Raw genomic sequence first — 20,011 nt, 5'->3', positions numbered from 1 at the left:
CCATATTTGAAAGCATTTAGCTGGCTATCTACTAAAATAAAAAAACCGATAAAACTCTTCTTCAGAATTGTAAATTCATACACAGCAGAGAAGAGTACAAGAGTTTAACAAAGTTTATATGAAATGTAACAATTTATAGCACTTATTATTCTTTCCAGGCTCAGATCCTTCAGTGCATCTGCTTAAATTTCAAATACACTATCCTTTTCTTTCAGCCAGACCCTCACCACTTAATGTTACATCATATGAGCCTGGAAAGAACAAGTGATATAAATGGTCTTGTCACATTCGATATCAGTTTTCTTTAACTCTTATATGTTATGTGTATGAATTAACTCTGAAGTTATATTTGGGACCCCTCTGAATTCCCGCCTGTCACTGAGTTAGGGAGCTAGAATTGAGCCGGATAAGTTAGGGGCGTTCTCGGGGCGTAAGTGGCAGGAGTTGAGTTATGCAGCTAAGTTAACCGGCCAGCTTTGATATTCAGAGTTAGCCGGATGACTACGGTGGCTAAGCCTGGTTGTGCCAAGGAGCCGACCTAAAATTAGCCGGCTATATTCAGTGGTGCGGGTGCAGTCCAGAATCTACCTCCAGACTTATCCGGCTGACTCTGCCGTCTGCGCAGCTCGTGGTTTCTGGATAGAGGAAGCTGTGCTGACTTGGTGTCCTGCTCCATCCATACCTCACCCCCTCCTCGTTAGGTCTTGCAGTGCCCTCTGTATGAGAGCTCTCACGGTGGGTCATCCTGTCTCCCGCTCTCTCGCAGCAGCTTCCCGCACGCCCCCCGCTCGGAGGAGAGATGGTGAGGGGCAGCGTCCCTGTCAGAGCCGCTCCCCCGCGCTGACGAGCGTGGAGGACAGGTGGCAGCGGGAGATTGGCGAGCGGGGCTTGGTCACCTGCCCAAACTGCGATGCCGTCACCAGGAAGACCATTGCAGGACTCTACAAGCACATGGATGTGTGTCAGAAGGTGGGTGCTGGCTGAGGGCCGGCAGCTCGGTCTCTCTCTCCCTCACACGCTCGGAGCAGGCACCTTGCTTGCGTGGTTTTCCTTTCTTCACTCTCTTGCTTTTGGACTTTCAGCCCCGATTCTGGCACAGAAGCCACCCCGGGTGATCGCTTCCCCTTACTTTACATTTCTCTCTCACCCCGACCTGGCTACTCTGCTCTCTTGGTGAGAGTCCTGGGCGGGGGCTGTGCCGCAGGGCCTTCTTCTGGATCATGGCAGTCATGGGCTCCCTCTGGGGAGAAGGGGCTCATGACTGCTGCCTTCACGGCACCTCCAGCCTCTCCAGTCCGGGAGGACCTGACTTAGGGATGGAGGCGAGGCCCTTCCTTTCCTGCCTGAGCACTCGCTCTTCCAGGATCAGGCATTGGCCTTCCTTTTTGTTCTGCCCGTGGCCCATGCACTGCGTCCGTGCAGCTTCTCTATATCCTGTCAGAGTAACTGAGAGTCGGCTGGTGAGCAGTCACTTGTGGGAGGAGCCAGGACTTGCACTAATTCTAGACCTGACTTTCATGTATTCAGCTGCAGGATGCCCTGAAGTGTCAACACTGCAAAAAGCAATTCAAGTCCAAAGCTGGGCTGAACTATCATACGATGGCCGAGCACTCGAACAAGGTACGAGGGACTCCCGAGAGGGAAGGCAGCGCTCTCACAAGGTACAAGGGACTCCAGGGAGGGGAGGGAGCGCTCTCACGAGGTAAGAGGGACTCCAGGGAGGGGAGGGAGCGCTCTCACGAGGTATGAGGGGCTCCAGGGAGGGAGGGAGCGCTCTCATGAGGTAAGAGGGACTCCAGGGAGGGGAGGGAGCGCTCTCACGAGGTAAGAGGGGCTCCAGGGACGGGAGGGAGCGGGGAGGGTGCGCTCTCACGAGGTAAGAGGGACTCCAGGGAGGGGAGGGAGCGCTCTCACGAGGTACGAGGGACTCCAGGGAGGGGAGGGAGCGCTCTCACGAGGTAAGAGGGACTCCAGGGAGGGGTGGGAGCGCTCTCACGAGGTACGAGGGACTCCAGGGAGGGGAGGGTGCGCTCTCACGAGGTAAGAGGGACTCCAGGGAGGGGAGGGAGCGCTCTCACGAGGTACGAGGGACTCCAGGGAGGGGAGGGAACGCTCTCACGAGGTAAGAGGGACTCCAGGGAGGGGAGGGAGCGCTCTCACAGGGCATCCAGTGAAGAGAAGGGGCAGAGCTGTGACCCTGCGGGTGGGTCGGGAGGTGTCTCACGTGTGGGTCTCTTGTTAACAGCCCGCTGCCGCTGCCGATGTCTCTGGCCTCAGTGAACACGATGAGCGAGAGAGATTGAGGAAGGTGCTGAAGCAACTTGGCAAGTTGAGATGCCCCAGAGAGGTAACGCTACAGCAGGACCTGGAGAGCACCACCCATGTATATTCCAGCTTCCCATAGCCCCTACTGCGTCACGCGCACTTCCTGTATCAAGGCACAGACGCATGTGGCCCTCTAGCGTGCGCAGTCCCTGTGTCATGGCACAGACATGTGACTCCCTAGTATGTGCTGTCCTTGTGTCACAGTACACACGCATTGGCCTTGAGGCGTGCGCAGTCCCTGTGTCACGGCACAGACGAGTGTGACTCCCTAGTGTGTGCGGTCCCTGTGTCAAGGTAGACGCATGTGGCCCTCTAGCGCGCTCAGTCCCTGTGTCATGGCACAGACATGAGACTCCCTAGTATGTGCAGGCCTTGTATCACGGCATAGATGCATGTGACTCCTTAGCATGCACAGTCCCTGTGACTCCCTAGTATGTGCAGTCCTTGTATCACGGCATAGATGCGTGTGACTCCCTAGTATGTGCAGTCCTTGTATCACGGCATAGATGCGTGTGACTCCCTAGTATGTGCAGTCCTTGTATCACGGCATAGATGCGTGTGACTCCTTAGCATGCGCAGTCCCTGTGTCACGGCACAGACGCATGTGGTCCTTAGCGTGTGCCCCCTCAGGGTGTATCCCCCCCCTGTGTGTGTGGTTCATGTGTCACAGCATAGACATGTGTCCCCTCCATGAGGCCCTTGGGTCGCAGCACAGACGCCTGTGGCCCCTGTGTCACGGCACAGTCTGTCCCGCGGCGCATGATCCCTGTTTCAGTCTTGCAGTACAGCTTGCTTTGGTTGGTAGTTGCCTCGGTGGCTCAGATTGTGCCCTTCTTTGTGCCTTTAGGTGTGTTCGGCCACCTTCTCCAGCCTGATGGGCTATCAGTACCACCAGCAGCGCTGTGGAAAGGAGATTTCTGAAAGCGAGAAACCTGTCTTCACCTGCAGCCACTGCAGCAAGACCTATAAATCCAAGGCTGGGCACGACTACCACGTGCGATCCGAGCACAGAGTGGTGAGCGGCCCCAGCTGCGCTCCCTCCCCCACTCTTTCCTCTTCCCTCCCCTGCATACCTCCCGGTCCCTGCAGTAGAAGCAGATTTCCCTCCTGTGTCCCGGCTCTGACCGTCCCTTTCTTTCCACCCTCAGCCAGTGGAGGAATCCGTTATGAAGCCTGAAGATCCTGCACTGGAAGATTTTGAGAGAACCCCCAGTGGCAGAGTTCGTCGCAGGTCAGCACAGGTCGCTGTCTTCCATCTGCAGGAAATCGCAGAGGATGAGCTGGCCAAAGAATGGACCAAGCGCAGGATGAAAGAGGACCTGGTACCAGATACAAAGCAAGTGAGTGATGGCCCAGCACCCCGGCTTCTGCATTAATGCCTGGAGCACAGGGCACCGTCAGCATAATAAATGCAGAACGATTCAGGAAACCACACAGCACTTGTGCTTTTCTAGCGTGTAGCCGGATGGACTCAGGACCAATGGGTTATGCTCCCCCACCAGCAGATGGAGACGAAGTCAGATTTCAAAGCTGACGTCACCCTACATACACCCCTGCAGTGACCTCAGCCCTTCAGTATTTCTCTGTCTCCAGCAGATGGTAGATGTACCTCTCCCTATGGGGATTGCTGTACTTTCTGGAAGGAGAAATTCTACATTTAAATTGGAGAAAAAAATTGAGCCCCGCTCTCCTTCGGTGATACCTAAAGGTCCCTCCCCCGGTTCAGAATTCCTGAGGTGATTTCCGAGATCCTGCAGAGGTTTGCCTAGGTCTGGTAGCCGGTTCCCAGCGTGGACTTTGCTGCTTAAGCACCTGAAAGGCAGCGGGTGCAGGAAGCGGAGCGCCGCAATGATGGCCGAAGCCCTCTCCCCCCGCAGCCGGAGACTGTCTCTGTACTCAGCCAGTAAGCGCTGAGCCCAGGTAAGTAAAAAAAAAAAAAGAGATTTCCCTGTACGTACCTGGATCAGTCCAGACTCCTGGGTTTTGCCCCCCCCCCCCCCCCTAGCAGATGGAGACAGAGAAGTTTACCAAACAAAACTCTGCCTCATACAGGATGGTGCCACCTACAGTCTGGCAGTATTTCTCTGTCTCCAGCAGATGGTGGAGGTGCAAGGCCTACAGTCTGTGCTGATTACTTAGTGGAGTTAGAGTAGTGAGTTCTGTGAGTTTTAGAGGTTTTTGGTTGGTAAAACGTTTTTACTTTCATTTGTAAGATCCTGAGGGGACCGTCCCCCGCTGGCTGTTGAGGCAGCTGCATTACAGGGTCGAGGGCCCTCTTGTTCCAAGCTTAGCAGCTCTGGGTGCGACACCGGGGAGCCCGGTTCACTCCACCCCGCCGGATCAGGACCGTGGACCACGGCTGGGCAAGTCTTAAAAAAAAAAAAGTTTTGATTTTCTTTCATTTTCTGTCAGTGTCACCGGCGCTGCGGCTCTCTCTTCCCTCCCTGACTCGGCGCTTGGGCGGACCGCGATTATTTTTCTATTTTTTTACAGAACTGAATTTTAGCTTTCTCAGGCCTGATGCCGCGCTCGTCTGCGTGCCGCGCATGTGGCTCGGCCCGCACGAGTCTTTCTCGGGAGGGGCTGTGCTCGGCGTGTCTTCCCGGGGGGAGGGATCCTCGGGGGCCGGGAAAATGGTTAAAGGCAAGGCTGCCCGAGCTCCTTCAGTGTTAGCTGCACCGAGATCAGCTGAGGCAGATCCGTCCCCGCTGAGCGCGGGGACGGAGGCCATTTTGGAGTCTTTTAGATCAGCGACTCGTGCAGCTATGGGGGAGGGGATTCTCCCACCTCCTCTCTCTCCTCAGCCAGGGTTTCCTGGAGGGAGCGAACCTTTACAGCCTCTCTCACCTGCAGCGGAGGATAACCCTGAGGGGGCTTCTGACTCCTCCTCCTCCTCGGACTTTATTTTATTTCTCCAAAAGGCTTTTAAAGTCAGAAGGGAAGCTGCAGGCTGGGGGTAAAACTTCCTCTAGTGGTCTTAAGTCTCTTTCTCGAAAGCGGTCTAAGTGTAAGGGAGTCTCTGGTCCTCCAAACCTAATCACCCTGGGGCGGATTTTAAAAGGCGCGCGAATAGCCTACTTTTGTTTGCGCTCCAGGCGCAAACAAAAGTACGCTGGATTTTAGTAGATACGCGCGGAGCTGCTAAAAACCTGGATCGGCGCGCGCAAGGCTATGGATTTTGTATAGCCGGCGCGCGCCGAGCCGCGCAGCCTACCCCCATTCCCTCCAAGGCCGCTCCAAAATCGGAGCGGCCTCGGAGGGAACTTTCCTTTGCCCTCCCCTCACCTTCCCCTCCCTTCCCCTACCTAACCCACCCGCCCGGCCCTGTCTAAACCCCCCCTTTACCTTTGTCGGGGGATTTACGCCTCCCGGAGGGAGGCGTAAATCCCCGCGCGCCAGCGGGCCTCCTGCGCGCCGGGCCGCGACCTGGGGGCGGGTACGGAGGGCGCGGCCACGCCCCCGGACCGCCCCGGGCCGTAGCCACACCCCCGTACCCGCCCCCAAAACGCCGCCGACACGCCCCCCGAAACGCCGCGACGACCGGGCCCGCCCCCCCCCGACACGCCCCCGACACGCCCCCCTCGGAGAACCCCGGGACTTACGCGAGTCCCGGGGCTCTGCGCGCGCCGGGAGGCCTATGTAAAATAGGCTTCCCGGCGAGCAGGGCTCTGAAAATCCGCCCCCCTTTGTGTACAGGGGCTCATCAGACCGATACTGATTCCACGGGTCAGGATACAGACCCAGGGGACCAGGACCCGCAGGGCAAGCCTCAGATGGGGGTGGATACAGACCCTGATCAACATCCCCAGGATCCAGCACGAGGCTCTCACATTGTGGAAGGAGATGACCCTAAGGTGGTCCATCTGTTTAGGAGGGAGGAGTTGGCTCCACGTATCCTTGCCATACTCTGAGAGTTAGGCATAGATGGGCCGCCAGAGGAGTCCAGGCTAGGGGCCATGGACCCAGTGTTGTTGGGTCTGAGGGGCCCGGCTACTTCCTTTCCTTTTCATTTTTCTGCCACGGACTTGCAATATAGAGAGTGGGATACCCCGGATCTGGAATTGAAAGTTAGCAAGGCTATGCATAAGCTATATCCTCTTCTGGAGGAAGCAATTGACATACTGCGGGTGCCCAAGGTGGACGCGGCAGTGTCCGCAGTCACCAAAAAGACCACAATCCCGGTTACGAGTGCTACAGCCCTGAAGGACCTGCAGGATAGAAAGTTGGAGCTGCAGCTCAAGAAAATTTTTGAAGTCTCTGCACTGGGCGTGCGGGCAGCTATGTGCAGCAATTTTGCCTTGCGAGCGGGCCTTCGCTGGGTTCAGCAGTTACAGGCTAATGCTGGTCTTTCCGATGCAGAAGCACAGCAAGCAGGGCGTCTGGAAGCTTCGATCGCTTATAGTGCAGATGCACTCTATGATCTGTTACGGACTTCGGCCAGATCCATGGTGTCGGCAGTCTCGGCTCGTCGGCTCCTGTGGTTAAGAAACTGGTCGGTGGATATTTCCTCCAAGGCTCAGCTGGGGTCATTGCCTTTCAAGGGTAAATTGCTTTTTGGCAAGGACCTCGAGGATATGATTCAATCCCTGGGGGAGAACAAGGTTCACCGACTGCCAGAGGATAGGTCCAAGTCGAGGGGCTCCTTTTCTTCACAGTCTCGATTCAGAGGGAATCAGTGATTTCATCCATCCAGAGCTCCAGCTTCTTCCTTTCGGCAAGCGTCCAGGCGCCAACAGTCCTGGTCTCAGCCCTTTTGTGGCCGATGCTTTGGCAGAACTGGGGCTACCCAGTCCACATCTGGGGCCAAGTCTTCCCAATGAAGGGACGCCGACCCATTCCTCGGTTCCAGTTGTCGGGGGCAGATTGTCCCTGTTTTATGAGGAATGGGTCAAGGTGACGTCGGACCAGTGGGTCCTTACTGTGATAAATCAAGTCTATGCTTTAGATTTTGCATACAGCCTTCCGGAGCGGTTTCTGGTCTCTCCATGTGGTTATGAAGAGAAACGGTAGGCAGTACAAGATACCTTGCAACGCCTTCTGTAACTCAGCGCCATCACCCCGGTTCCTCAGGTGGAGCAGCGAAAAGGGCGTTATTCCATTTACTTCATAGTCCCCAAAAAAGAGGGGTCCTTCCGACCCATTCTGGATTTGAAGCTCATAAAATGCTGCCTCAGGGTGCCACGTTTTCGCATGGACGTTACGGTCAGTCATTGCCTCGGTAAGAAAAGGAGAGTTTAAGGCATTACTGGACGTAACGGAAGTGTATCTTCACATAGACATTCGGGCTGACTACCTGATGTTTCTGAGGTTCTTGGTGATGGGTCGCCATTTTCAGTTTCGAACTTTGCCCTTTGGTCTTGCCACCGCGCCCAGAACGTTTACCAAGATAATGGTTGTGGTGGCGGCTCATTGGTGCAGAGAGGGGTTCCTGGTGCATCCATACCTGAATGACTGGCTAATTCAGGCAAAGTTGGAGTCGCTCGGCCAGTTGGCAATTCGCAAAGTGCTTCAACTCCTGCGATCACTGGGTTGGGTGATCAACTTAGCCACGAGCAGACTGGTGCCCACCCAGTCTTTGGAGTTTTTAGGAGCTCTATTTGACACTCAATAGGGGAGAGTGTTCCTTACCTCGGACCGAATTGTCAAGCTACAAGGACAAATGCAGGACTTATTGGCCAACTGTCTCCCCAGAGTGTGGGATTATTTGCGGGTTCTCGGTTCCATGACTTCCACCCTGGAGCTGGTGCCCTGGGCCTTTGCTCATATGCATTTTTTACAGTCAGCATTGCTTTTGCATTGGAATCCAGTCTCCGAACAGTTTCATTTACCTCTTCCTCTTATGGATACGGCGCGCTCCAGTCTCAATTGGTGGCTTATCTTGGACAACTTATCCCGAGGAGTTCCCCTGGAGGGGCCCGAATGGACAGTGGTGACCACGGACGCCATCCTCTCTGGTTGGGGAGCGGTTTGCTTGAGGAAGTCTTTGCAGGGACAATGGTCCCAGGAAGAATCTCAGTGGTCGATCAATCATCTGGAAACCAGGGCAGTGTGGTTATCGTTGCAAGCATTCTGCCCTCTCCTCCAGGGGAAGTCAGAATTATTTCCGACAATGCGACCATGGTGGCTTATATCAATCGCCAAGGAGGAACCAAGAGCCAGCCAGTGGCCATGGAAGCCCGGCAGCTGATCAGCTGGGCGGAGAAGCATTTAGTAAGTATTGCAGCGTCTCCCATAGCAGGAGTCGATAACGTTCAGGTGGACTTTCTCAGTTGGCACCCCCTCAATCCCAGGGAATGGGAGCTTGCAGACGAAGCTTTCGAGCTCATATGTGACACGTGGGGCATACCCTGCCTAGATCTCTGATGGTTAGATCTCTGCCTAGATCCCTGATGGTTATTCAAGCAAGCCTTTCCGGACACAACTCAATGACACAATCCAATAACTCCTAAATCACCTTGCCGTTTGTTTATAACATTTATCTATTTTGTATACTACATTTAAATTGTATATTGTTTAACCATTTTCTATCCTCTTTTCTATTTTTCCTACTCCAAGTTTGGCCACCTTGTTAAATGTAACTGTACCTTCTGTCACCACAGTTCTAGTTCTTTGTTCTTAAGTTCTATGTATTTTATTGCACCCCCATTCTATGTAAACCAGCAAGATATGTTTTCATGATTGCCGGTATATAAAAACTCTAAATAAAATAAAAATAAATAAATCTCATGGGAACGTTTCAGAACGCCAAGGCTCCGTGCTTCTTTGGTCGCCGCAGAGAAACAGGAGCAGAAGGGGTAGATGCCCTAGTGCTGCCCTGGCCGACCAACGTGCTGCTGGACGTCTTCCCTCCTTGGCCGCTGATAGGCAAAGTGCTCAGGAGAGTGAAGATACTGCCGGACGGTAGGTGGCATCATCCTATATAAGGCGGAGTTTTGTTTTGAAAACTTCTCTGTCTCCATCTGCTAGAGGGGGGGGGGCAAAACCCAGGAGTCTGGACTGATCCGTGGTACCAAAAAACACAAAGGAAGGCGATCTATAAAAGCCGTCAGGTTGAACAAAGGGAATAGATGCCAATAGTCTTAAAATAATCCTTTATTGAAGTGGAGACACAAAGGTAGCCCGACTCAGGCCGAGTTTCGCCGTATCAAGACGGCTGCCTCAGGGGCTAAAACATAAATAAAAATCATATAAATACATCATTATCTAATAATAATCAAATAAAATAGTGATCAAAAAACAATTTATCTATGTGTGTATGTATATAATAATGGTGACACATAGCTCATTTTGTACAGGAACTAAAAATATAAAATTTTTATTATAAAATATGATGTAAAAATATAGCTGATAAAGATTGAATAAACTCACAGTTAACACAAATGCATAAAAAATTGATAATAAAAGATGGTTTTACCTTACATGTATTCTCTTTTGTACACAAATTAAAAAGTTTGTGTATGAAGGATCATATGTAATTATATGACCAGCGAAGGTGATATATCTGTAAATGTGCAAGAAAAGGATGGCAATATTATGTAGGGCTTTCATTCAAATAATAAAAATTGATAAGTGGACAATGAAACTTGTATGTACAAAGGTATGTATACATTAATAATTTATTAATAATCAAATAATGTCATTTGTATACCTGACGTGTCAATTAATGACTTGTGGATATATTATTAATTATTTAAATTGGTGTGTGTAATGGAACAAATAAATAAGTGGAAACTGTCGAAAGTAAATTGTTAAATAACAAAGCTGATATAAAGTGCAATGTTTCTATGCATTTGTGTTAACTGTGAGTTTATTCAATCTTTATCAGCTATATTTTTACATCATATTTTATAATAAAAATTTTATATTTTTAGTTCCTGTACAAAATGAGCTATGTGTCACCATTATTATATACATACACACATAGATAAATTGTTTTTTGATCACTATTTTATTTGATTATTATTAGATAATGATGTATTTATATGATTTTTATTTATGTTTTAGCCCCTGAGGCAGCCGTCTTGATACGGCGAAACTCGGCCTGAGTCGGGCTACCTTTGTGTCTCCACTTCAATAAAGGATTATTTTAAGACTATTGGCATCTATTCCCTTTGTTCAACCTGATCCGTGGTACTACAGGAACGAAAATTATCAGGTAAGAAACGAATTTTCCTTTCCCTCCCGATTGAGAGATGTTTGGAGGGGTTTTCGGTAAGACTTCCTCTGGTCTCCTTGCTCGGCACGCCGTACCGACGCCATTCCCGATTCCGTTGGGGTAAGGGGAAGTGGGCCTCCAAGCAGATTGAGTTGGCCCCCCAGTGGGCTAGGCCCCGCTTTAGGCTTGCTCGGCACCACTGTGTGGTAGGCTGTGGCAACGTCATCTTGTGCACATAACGCTGCGCACATAACATCATGCGTGTACATATGTGCACAACTTGCTAGGCACAGAATGCAAGTAAAGCTGAATGCAAGGGCTGTGCATGTGCCTTGCTACAGCCTGCATAGGCACCCGAAATCTGTGCGCATAAAATTTTAAGCGCGAGCCGACAGAACACAAAGTTACTGCTGTCAATGGCTCCAGCAGCCAAGAAACATAAGCGCCTTTCTGTCTGCACTGCTTGTCATATTAGGGCTTCACAATCTAACCTGGATTCCACTTTTTATTACAATTACTAATTACAACTTCTTCCTCGTTGTAATTAGTTCATGAGTTATCTGTCCCCCTCTATGCTCTTCCTTCCCAGTTATATACCCCTGTTTTATTGTAACTTTAAACTTCCACCAGTTAATGTTATGTTATTTCTTTGTTCCTTGTAAACCGATATGATATGATATTTTTTCATGAATGTCGGTATATAAAAATGTTAAATAAATAAATAAATAAATAAATTCCAACTTATGTCGGCACTCTGAGGAAGCCCAGGGAGAATTGGCCACCCCGGACTTTGCTAAGCCCGGCTCCTCCCATTCAGAGGTTGGGTTAGCCACAGCTTTAACTGGAAGTACCCCAGATCTGAGTACCCATGGGACTGGGTCAGCCATAGGAGAGGAAAATTAGCAGCACCTACCTCAGTACCTCCTGGGCTAAGCACGGACCCGGCCGCATTCTCTTGGGTGGAATTTTTCCAGGGCCTTAAAGCCTTTGTACAGGTGCAGTCTGCTGCCTCACGTGCCCCTGTCCGGACAGAACCTCAGCTGGTAAGCCCTCCCTCTCACAGTCCTATCGGCAGACCTCGAGGCACACCTCGCCTCACCAAGGGTATCCCTGGCAGGGACCCGGGTGGCACGGATGAAGAGGAGGATACAGATTCCTTGGAAGATGGGGAAATTCCCCCTGGTTTAGAACTCTATCGGACCATGTTGTGGATTTTCCATAGAGACAAATTGCTGGCCTGGTTTTCAAGACCCTGAAGATGCTGGGAGTTCCTGGGGCGGACTCTGACGGAACCAAAGAAGAATCCCATTCTGATTTCCCTATGGAAAGCCTCTTGCTACTTTCCAGTACTGGAATCCGTCCAGGAGTTGATTGACATGGAATGAGATGTCCCAGAAGAAAGTTTTAAAGGGGGTCAAGTGTTAGAAGTTCTTTATCCACTGGATCCGACAGCGAGAGAATGTTTGCGTTTCCCTAAAGTGGATGCACTGGTCTGTTCCCTATCTAAAGAATACGATGAGTGAGGTTATCAAATTTGTGGATGATACAAAATTATTCAGAGTAGTTAAATCAAAAGCACATTGTGATAAATTGCAGGAAGACCTTGTGAGACTGGAAAATTGGGCATCCAAATGGCAGATGAAATTTAATGTGGACAAGTGCAAGGTGTTGCATATAGGGAAAAATAACCGTTGCTGTAGTTACACGATGTTAGGTTCCATATTAGGAGCTACCACCCAGGAAAAAGATCTAGGCATCATAGTGGATAATACTTTAAAATCGTCGGCTCAGTGTGCTGCAGCAGTCAAAAAAGCAAATAGAATGTTAGGAATTATTAGGAAGGGAATGGTGAATAAAACGGAAAATGTCATAATGCCTCTGTCGCCGCATCTCAAAAAAGATATAGTTGCGATGGAGAAGGTACAAAGAAGGGCAACCAAAATGATAAAGGGAATGGAACAGCTCCCCTATGAGGAAAGGCTGAAGAGGTTAGGGCTGTTCAGCTTGGAGAAGAGACAGCTGAGGGGGGATATGATAGAGGTCTTTAAGATCATGAGAAGTCTTGAACGAGTAGATATGAATTGGTTATATACTCTTTCGGATAATAGAAGGACTAGGGGCACTCCATGAAGTTAGCAAGTAAGAACATAAGAACACAAGAAAATGCCATACTGGGTCAGACCAAGGGTCCATCAAGCCCAGCATCCTGTTTCCAACAGTGGTCAATCCAGGCCATAAGAACCTGGCAAGTACCCAAAAACTAAGTCTATTCCATGTTACCATTGCTAATGGCAGTGGCTATTCTCTAAGTGAACTTAATAGCAGGTAATGGACTTCTCCTCCAAGAACTTATCTAATCCTTTTTTAAACACAGCTATACTAACTGCACTAAGCACATCCTCTGGCAACAAATTCCAGAGTTTAATTGTGCGTTGAGTAAAAAAGAACTTTCTCCGATTAGTTTTAAATGTGCACCATGCTAACTTCATGGAGTGCCCCCTAGTCTTTCTACTATCCGAAAGAGTAAATAACCGATTCACATCTACCCGTTCTAGACCTCTCATGATTTTAAACACCTCTATCATATCCCCCCTCAGTCGTCTCTTCTCCAAGCTGAAAAGTCCTAATCTCTTTAGTCTTTCCTCATAGGGGAGTTGTTCCATTCCCCTTATCATTTTGGTAGCCCTTCTCTGTACCTTCTCCATCGCAATTATATCTTTTTTGAGATGCGGCGACCAGAATTGTACACAGTATTCAAGGTGCGGTCTCACCATGGAGCGATATAGAGGCATTATGACATTTTCCGTTTTATTCACCATTCCCTTTCTAATAATTCCCAACCTTCTGTTTGCTTTTTTGACTGCCGCAGCACACTGTACCGACGATTTCAATGTATTATCCACTATGACACCTAGATCTCTTTCTTGGGTTGTAGCACCTAATATGGAACCCAACATTATGTAATTATAGCATGGGTTATTTTTCCCTATATGCATCACCTTGATGCATATAGGGAAAAATGCAGTACTCCAGGTGAGGCCTCACCAAGGACCTGTACAAGGGGATAATCACTTCCCTTTTCTTACTCAATATTCCTCTCTCTATGCAGCCCACAATAAAGCTCTGGAATTTGTTGCCAGAGGATGTGGTTAGTGCAGTTAGTGTAGCTGGGTTCAAAAAAGGTTTGGATAAGTTCTTGGAAGGGAAGTCCATTAACGGCTATTAATCAAATTCACTTAGGGAATAGCCACTGCTATTAATTGCATCAGTGGCATGGGATCTTCTTAGTGTTTGGGTAATTGCCAGGTTCTTGTGGCCTGGTTTGGCCTCTGTTGGAAACAGGATGCTGGGCTTGATGGACCCTTGGTCTGACCCAGCATGGCAATTTCTTATGTTCTTAAGAACACGAACATTTCCTATGCTTTGCAGTACTAGGCCGCCATTATCAGTTCTGGGCACTGCTCTTTGGCCTAGCTACCGCCCCCAGAACATTTTCCAAGATTATGGTGGTCGTAGTGGCAACATTGAGAAAAGAGGGAATCCTGGTGCAGCCATACTTGGTCAACTGGTTGATCCAGGCCAAGTCCGTGGAAGAGTCTCCAGGTGACCAACCAGGTGACCTCCTTGCTTCAAGGACTTGGCTGGGTCGTAAACCTGGACAAAAGCAGTCTCAAGCCTGCCCAGTCCTTGGAATATCTGGGAGTCTGGTTCGACACCAAGCAGGGCAAGTTCTTCCTTCTGACCACACAGATAAGGAAGTTGATGTCCCAAGTGTGATAGTTGATGAGCACGATATGCCACACCTTATGGTGTGGAGCTATTTCTAAGTTCTCATGTTGATGGCGGCAATCCTGGAAGTAGTGCCATGGGCGAGGGCACATATACGACTTCAATGCTCACTACTGTCTTGTTGGAACCCACAGTCTCAAGACTATTCTATTCGCTTCCACTTACTGATGGGAGTATGCTCTCTGCTCCAGTGGTGGCTGCAGGAAGCTCATTTGAGCAGGGGTGTACCCCTGTCCTCCCAGAACTGGCTGGTCCTCACAACAGACGTGAGTCTCTGGGGCTGGGGAGTTCACTGTCAGGAACTGAGGGCCCAGGGACATTAGACCAAGGAAGAGGCCCTCTGGAACATCAACCGCCTGGAAGCCCGGGCAGTCAGATTGGCATGTCTACAATTCAGTAACAGACTCCAGGGTCAAGAGGTCTGCTTAATGTCGGACAACACAACATCAATAGCCTACATCAACTGCCAGGATGGAACCAAAAGCCAACAAGTATCACAGGAGATAGATCTCCTTATGGAATGGGCGGAAATACATCTACAGATGATCTCAGCCTCCCACATTGCAGGAAAAGACATCAGAGCAGACTTTCTAAGCAGGGAGAATCTGGATCCAGGAGAGTGGGGGTTGTTGGCCAAAGCCTTTCAGCTGATAGTAGATCGCTGGGGTCTCCTCTCCATTGACCTGCTGGCCGCATCTCACAATGCGAAGGTTCCCCGATACTTCAGTCGCAGAAGAGATCAGTGGTCCCTTGGGGATCGATGCTCTTGTTCAGACCTGGCTGGAAGAAGAGTTGCTATACGCCTTCCCTCTGTGGCCCCTGCTGGGCAGGGTTATTCGCAGAATCAAGCACCACAGGAGATTAGTCCTACTAGTAGCTCCAGATTGGCCCAGGCATCCATGGTATGCGGCCATGCGGAGACTCCTGGTGGAGACCCCCTGTGCCTCCCACTGCACAGGGTCCTGCTTTGGCAGGGACCAGTCCTTCATGAAGATCCAATTCAATTCTGTTTTACGGTCTGGCCCTTGAGAGGGCTCCCTGATGAAGCGAGGATATTTGGTGGCTGTAATTACCATCTTGCTCCATGTGTGGAAGCTCTCTACATCCCTAGCATATGTGCAGGTCTGGAGAGTATTTGAGGCCTGGTGCGAGGAATGTGGTGTCCCCCCTCAGGTGATCAAAATCCTACTAATTCTGGAATGTTTGCAGGATGGCTTGAATAAAGGTTTGACCCTTAACTCGTTGAAGGTCCAGGTCGCGGCTCTCTCCTGTTTCAAGGGCGAGGTGAATGGAACCTGCCTGTCGGCTCATCTGGACCTGGCCCATTTTCTGAAAAGGGTAAAGCACCTGCAGCCACCCCTACGGTGGCCAGTTCTCTTGTGGAATCTTAATCTAGTATTGCAGTTCTTAGTAGGCCCCTCCTTTCGGTTGCTGCACAGTCTTTCCTTGTATTTATTAACCTTGAAAATGGTGTTCCTGGTGGCTATATGCTCAGCATGTTGCATCTCTGAACTGCAGGCATTGTCGTGTTGGGAACCGTTCCTCCGGATGACTCTAGGAGCATTATAGCTTCGTATTGTTTCATCCTTCTTACCCAAGGTAGTCTCGGAGTTTCATTTGAATCAGTCCATTGTGTTGCCATCCCTAGATAAGCACAAAGACGCAGAAGAATGCCATCTCCACCGACATTTGAATGTTGGTAGACTTTTGATGCGGTATCTGTAGGTTTCAGAACTGGTCTGATAGACGGCACCACCTGTTTGTCTTTCACAGTTGAAAGAAGCAGGATGAACCAGCTTTGCGGGCTACCATATCTTGCTGGATTAAGGAGGAGGTCATGGGAGCCTATGTGGAGGCAGGAAAGCCATTACCTTCTCAGGTTAAAGCTCGTTCCAGTAGGGCTCAGGCGGTCTCATGGACGGAAGCTAGACTGCTGACTCCCGTCAGTATCTGCCGAGTGGTGACTTGATCCTCTTTGCACACCTTCTCCAGGTTCTGTCGCCTGGATGTACAGGCCCGAGAGGACACAGCCTTTGCAAGAGCAGTGTTACCCGGACCGCAGACAGCCTCCCACCCGGTTTGAGAGTAGCTTTTGTACATCCCATTGGTCCTGAGTCCATCTGGCTTCACACTAGGAAATGGAGAAATTACTTACCTGATCATTTCATTTTCCTTAGTGTAGACAAATGGACTCAACATCCCGCCCATGACTGCCCAAGAAGAGTGCCAAAGGATTTGCCCGGGGAGTGGATATTGATTCCTAGAGATTATGAGTAAGCCATCATCCAGTCCCTAGATCAGGGCATCTCTATTCTTACTGGAGTTCAGTGTTTGATTGGTTGAATACAGTTAGTTATCCATTTTTAATCATATTTTTAATCAAGTTTTTTCATTAGTATGTCCACGGTGGCTTTTGAAGAGAATACTGAAGTGCTGAGGTCACTAAAGGGGTGAATTTAGGGTGACAACATCTTGGAAACCTGACTCCGTCTCCAGCTGCTGGCAAGGGAGCATAACCCATTGGTCCTGAGTCCATCTGTCTACACTAAGAAAAATGAAATCATCAGGTAAGTAATTTCTCCATTCTGTCTCATGCCAGGAGAGGTGCCATGCAGCACCTGCACTGCTGATTCATGCCAGGGAAGGAGCCATGCAGCACTTGTGCTGCTGTCCCATGCCAGGGAAGGAGCCATGCAGCACTTGTCCTGCCATCCCATACCAGGAGAGGAGCAATGCAGCACCTGCACTGCTGTCCCATGCCAGGGAAGGAGCCATGCAGCACCTGCACTGCTGCCTCATGCCAGGGGAGGAGCCATGCAGCACTTGTGCTGCCGTCCCATACCAGGAGAGGAGCAATGCAGCACCTGCACTGCTGCCTCATGCCAGGGGAGAAGCCATGCAGCACTTGTGCTGCCGTCCCATACCAGGAGAGGAGCCATGCAGTACCTGCACTGCTGCCTCATGCCAGGGGAGAAGCCATGCAGCACTTGTGCTGCCGTCCATACCAGGAGAGGAGCCATACCAGGAGAGGAGCCATGCAGCACCTGCACAGCTGCCTCATGCCACTGTAGGAACCATGCAGCACTTGTGCTGCCATCCCATACCAGGAGAGGAGCCATGCAGCACCTGCACTGCTGCCTCATGCCAGGGGAGGAGCCATGCAGCATCTTTGCTGCTGCCCCATGTCAGGGGAGGATCCATGCAGTACCTGCACTGCTTTTTCATACAAGGGGAGGAATCATGCAGCAACTTCTCTGCCACCCTATGCCAGGGAAGGAGCCCTGCAGGGTCTGCTCTATTGCCTGTGCCAGGGGAGGAACTCTGCAGCACCTACAATGTTGCCCCATTCCAGGGGAGGAGATCTACAGCATCTGCACTGCTGTCCCATGCCAGGGGATACATTCAGATCCTAACTGTAATCTGTTTAAAGTCTCTGATGTGTTTGACTCTGGCTTGCTGGATGTTATGCAATAAAGATTTTTTCCATAGGTGCAGAGTCCTGGCACTGACTCGCTGCTTCTTTTCCAGTTAAACTACACCCGACCAGGACTTCCCGAGATTAACCCCCGACTGCTGGAAAAGTGGAAGAATGACGTCAAGGAGCAAGGCCATATCTGCTGCCCCAATCACGTATGGAGGCGGCTTTGTTCCTTACTTGAAGTAGCAGAACAGATGCAGCCGGGCAGGATGGGGTGAGGGGTGGGGGCAGTAGGGGACGGAGAGAGTCTGGGAGGAATTGTCCGCGACTCTTCTTGCTTGAATGTATCTCTTGAGGAGGCCTTGGCAGCCTGCACTTGTCTGCGACTCTCTCTCTTGCCTTGCAGCACTGTGGAGCAGTGTATTCCAGCGTGTCTGGTCTGAAGGCCCATCTCGCCAATTGTGCTAAGGTACGGCCTCCTGCATGGGGGAGGGTGGGGATGGAGGTCACCTTTTCTACACTTCGGTTTCCATTGCGCTGTGAAACGTGGCCACGTTTCAGCCGGGGGCTGGGAAGTCATGTGACTAGTTGGGCACGCAGCGTTTCCTCTGCACCATGGAAAGTAAGGGAGGAGGAATAAGAGATGTTAATCCTTCAGACCGCGGCCTGTAAATTCTGCTCTGCCAGTCAGACACTGACCCCGCTTCTTGCCTTACAGGGGAGTCCCTCCATTGGCAAATATCGATGCCTTTTGTGTCACAAGGAATTCAGCTCAGAAAGCGGAGTAAAGTACCATATCATTAGGACGCACTCACAGGTGAGAATTTGCAACTCCACAATATTTCTGGTACAATGCAAGTATTCAGAGGAGAATGAGCAGGAAAGCTGAGTGATTGAATTTGTAACCAACATACCTGTCCTAAGAATGAGATCCAGACCTTGTTATTGTACAGGTGAGGGGCTCCCACTTGCAGCAGCATTGCCTCATATCTTGTTATTGTACAGATGAGGGGCTCCCTCTTGCAGCAGCATTGCCTCATATCTTGTTATTGTACAGGTGAGGGGCTCCCTCTTGCAGCAGCATTGCCTCATATCTTGTTATTGTACAGATGAGGGGCTCCCTCTTGCAACAGCATTGCCTCATATCTTGTTATTGTACAGTTGAGGGGCTCCCTCTTGCAGCAGCATTGCCTCAGACCTTGTTATTGTACAGGTGAGGGGCTCCCTCTTGCAGCAGCATTGCCTCATATCTTGTTATTGTACAGGTGAGGGGCTCCCTCTTGCAGCAGCATTGCCTCATATCTTGTTATTGTACAGGTGAGGGGCTCCCTCTTGCAGCAGCATTGCCTCATATCTTGTTATTGTACAGGTGAGGGGCTCCCACTTGCAGCAGCATTGCCTCAGTCCTTGTTATTGTACAGGTGAGGCGCTCCCTCTTGCAGCAGCATTGCCTCATAACTTGTTATTGTACAGATGAGGGGCTCCCTCTTGCAGCAGCATTGCCTCATATCTTGTTATTGTACAGATGAGGGGCTCCCTCTTGCAGCAGCATTGCCTCATATCTTGTTATTGTACAGGTGAGGGGCTCCCTCTTGCAGCAGCATTGCCTCAGACCTTGTTATTGTACAGGTGAGGGGCTCCCTCTTGCAGCAGCATTGCCTTAGACCTTGTTATTATACAGGTGAGGGGCTCCCTCTTGCAGCAGCATTGCCTCAGACCTTGTTATTGTACAGGTGAGGGGCTCCCTCTTGCAGCAGCATTGCCTCAGACCTTGTTATTGTACAGGTGAGGGGCTCCCTCTTGCAGCAGCATTGCCTTAGACCTTGTTATTGTACAGGTGAGGGGCTCCCTCTTGCAGCAGCATTGCCTCATATCTTGTTATTGTACAGGTGAGGGGCTCCCACTTGCAGCAGCATTGCCTTAGACCTTGTTATTGTACACATGAGGGGCTCCCTCTTGCAGCAGCATTGCCTCATATCTTGTTATTGTACAGGTGAGGGGCTCCCTCTTGCAGCAGCATTGCCTCATATCTTGTTATTGTACAGGTGAGGGGCTCCCACTTGCAGCAGCATTGCCTTAGACCTTGTTATTGTACACATGAGGGGCTCCCTCTTGCAGCAGCATTGCCTCATATCTTGTTATTGTACAGGTGAGGGGCTCCCTCTTGCAGCAGCATTGCCTCATATCTTGTTATTGTACAGATGAGGGGCTCCCTCTTGCAGCAGCATTACCTTAGACCTTGTACGTACCCAGATGAGTCCAGACTCCTTGGTTTTGAATCACCGCCAGTATAGGTGAGACGATCCCTCTTGCAGCAGCATTAC

General features: G+C 50.3%; 1 protein-coding gene across 1 annotated transcript in view; it reads left to right on the top strand.

The window, feature by feature from the left end:
- The window catches only part of ZNF512B (zinc finger protein 512B), a 101,689-nt gene that overhangs the window by 41,485 nt on the left and 40,193 nt on the right, over window positions 1–20,011 (top strand). The window contains exons 7-14 of the mRNA XM_029614308.1: window positions 767–969; window positions 1,528–1,620; window positions 2,246–2,347; window positions 3,173–3,340; window positions 3,474–3,665; window positions 17,798–17,899; window positions 18,094–18,156; window positions 18,406–18,504. Of these exons, the coding sequence (XP_029470168.1) occupies window positions 767–969; window positions 1,528–1,620; window positions 2,246–2,347; window positions 3,173–3,340; window positions 3,474–3,665; window positions 17,798–17,899; window positions 18,094–18,156; window positions 18,406–18,504 (1,022 nt within the window). The remainder of the gene's footprint in view (window positions 1–766; window positions 970–1,527; window positions 1,621–2,245; window positions 2,348–3,172; window positions 3,341–3,473; window positions 3,666–17,797; window positions 17,900–18,093; window positions 18,157–18,405; window positions 18,505–20,011) is intronic.

Source organism: Rhinatrema bivittatum, chromosome 8, assembly GCF_901001135.1.
Source record: "Rhinatrema bivittatum chromosome 8, aRhiBiv1.1, whole genome shotgun sequence".
NCBI classification, from domain to species: Eukaryota; Metazoa; Chordata; class Amphibia; order Gymnophiona; family Rhinatrematidae; genus Rhinatrema; species Rhinatrema bivittatum.
Note: the sequence above shows the minus strand (reverse complement) of the source record. Positions and strands in the feature narration are given on the sequence as shown.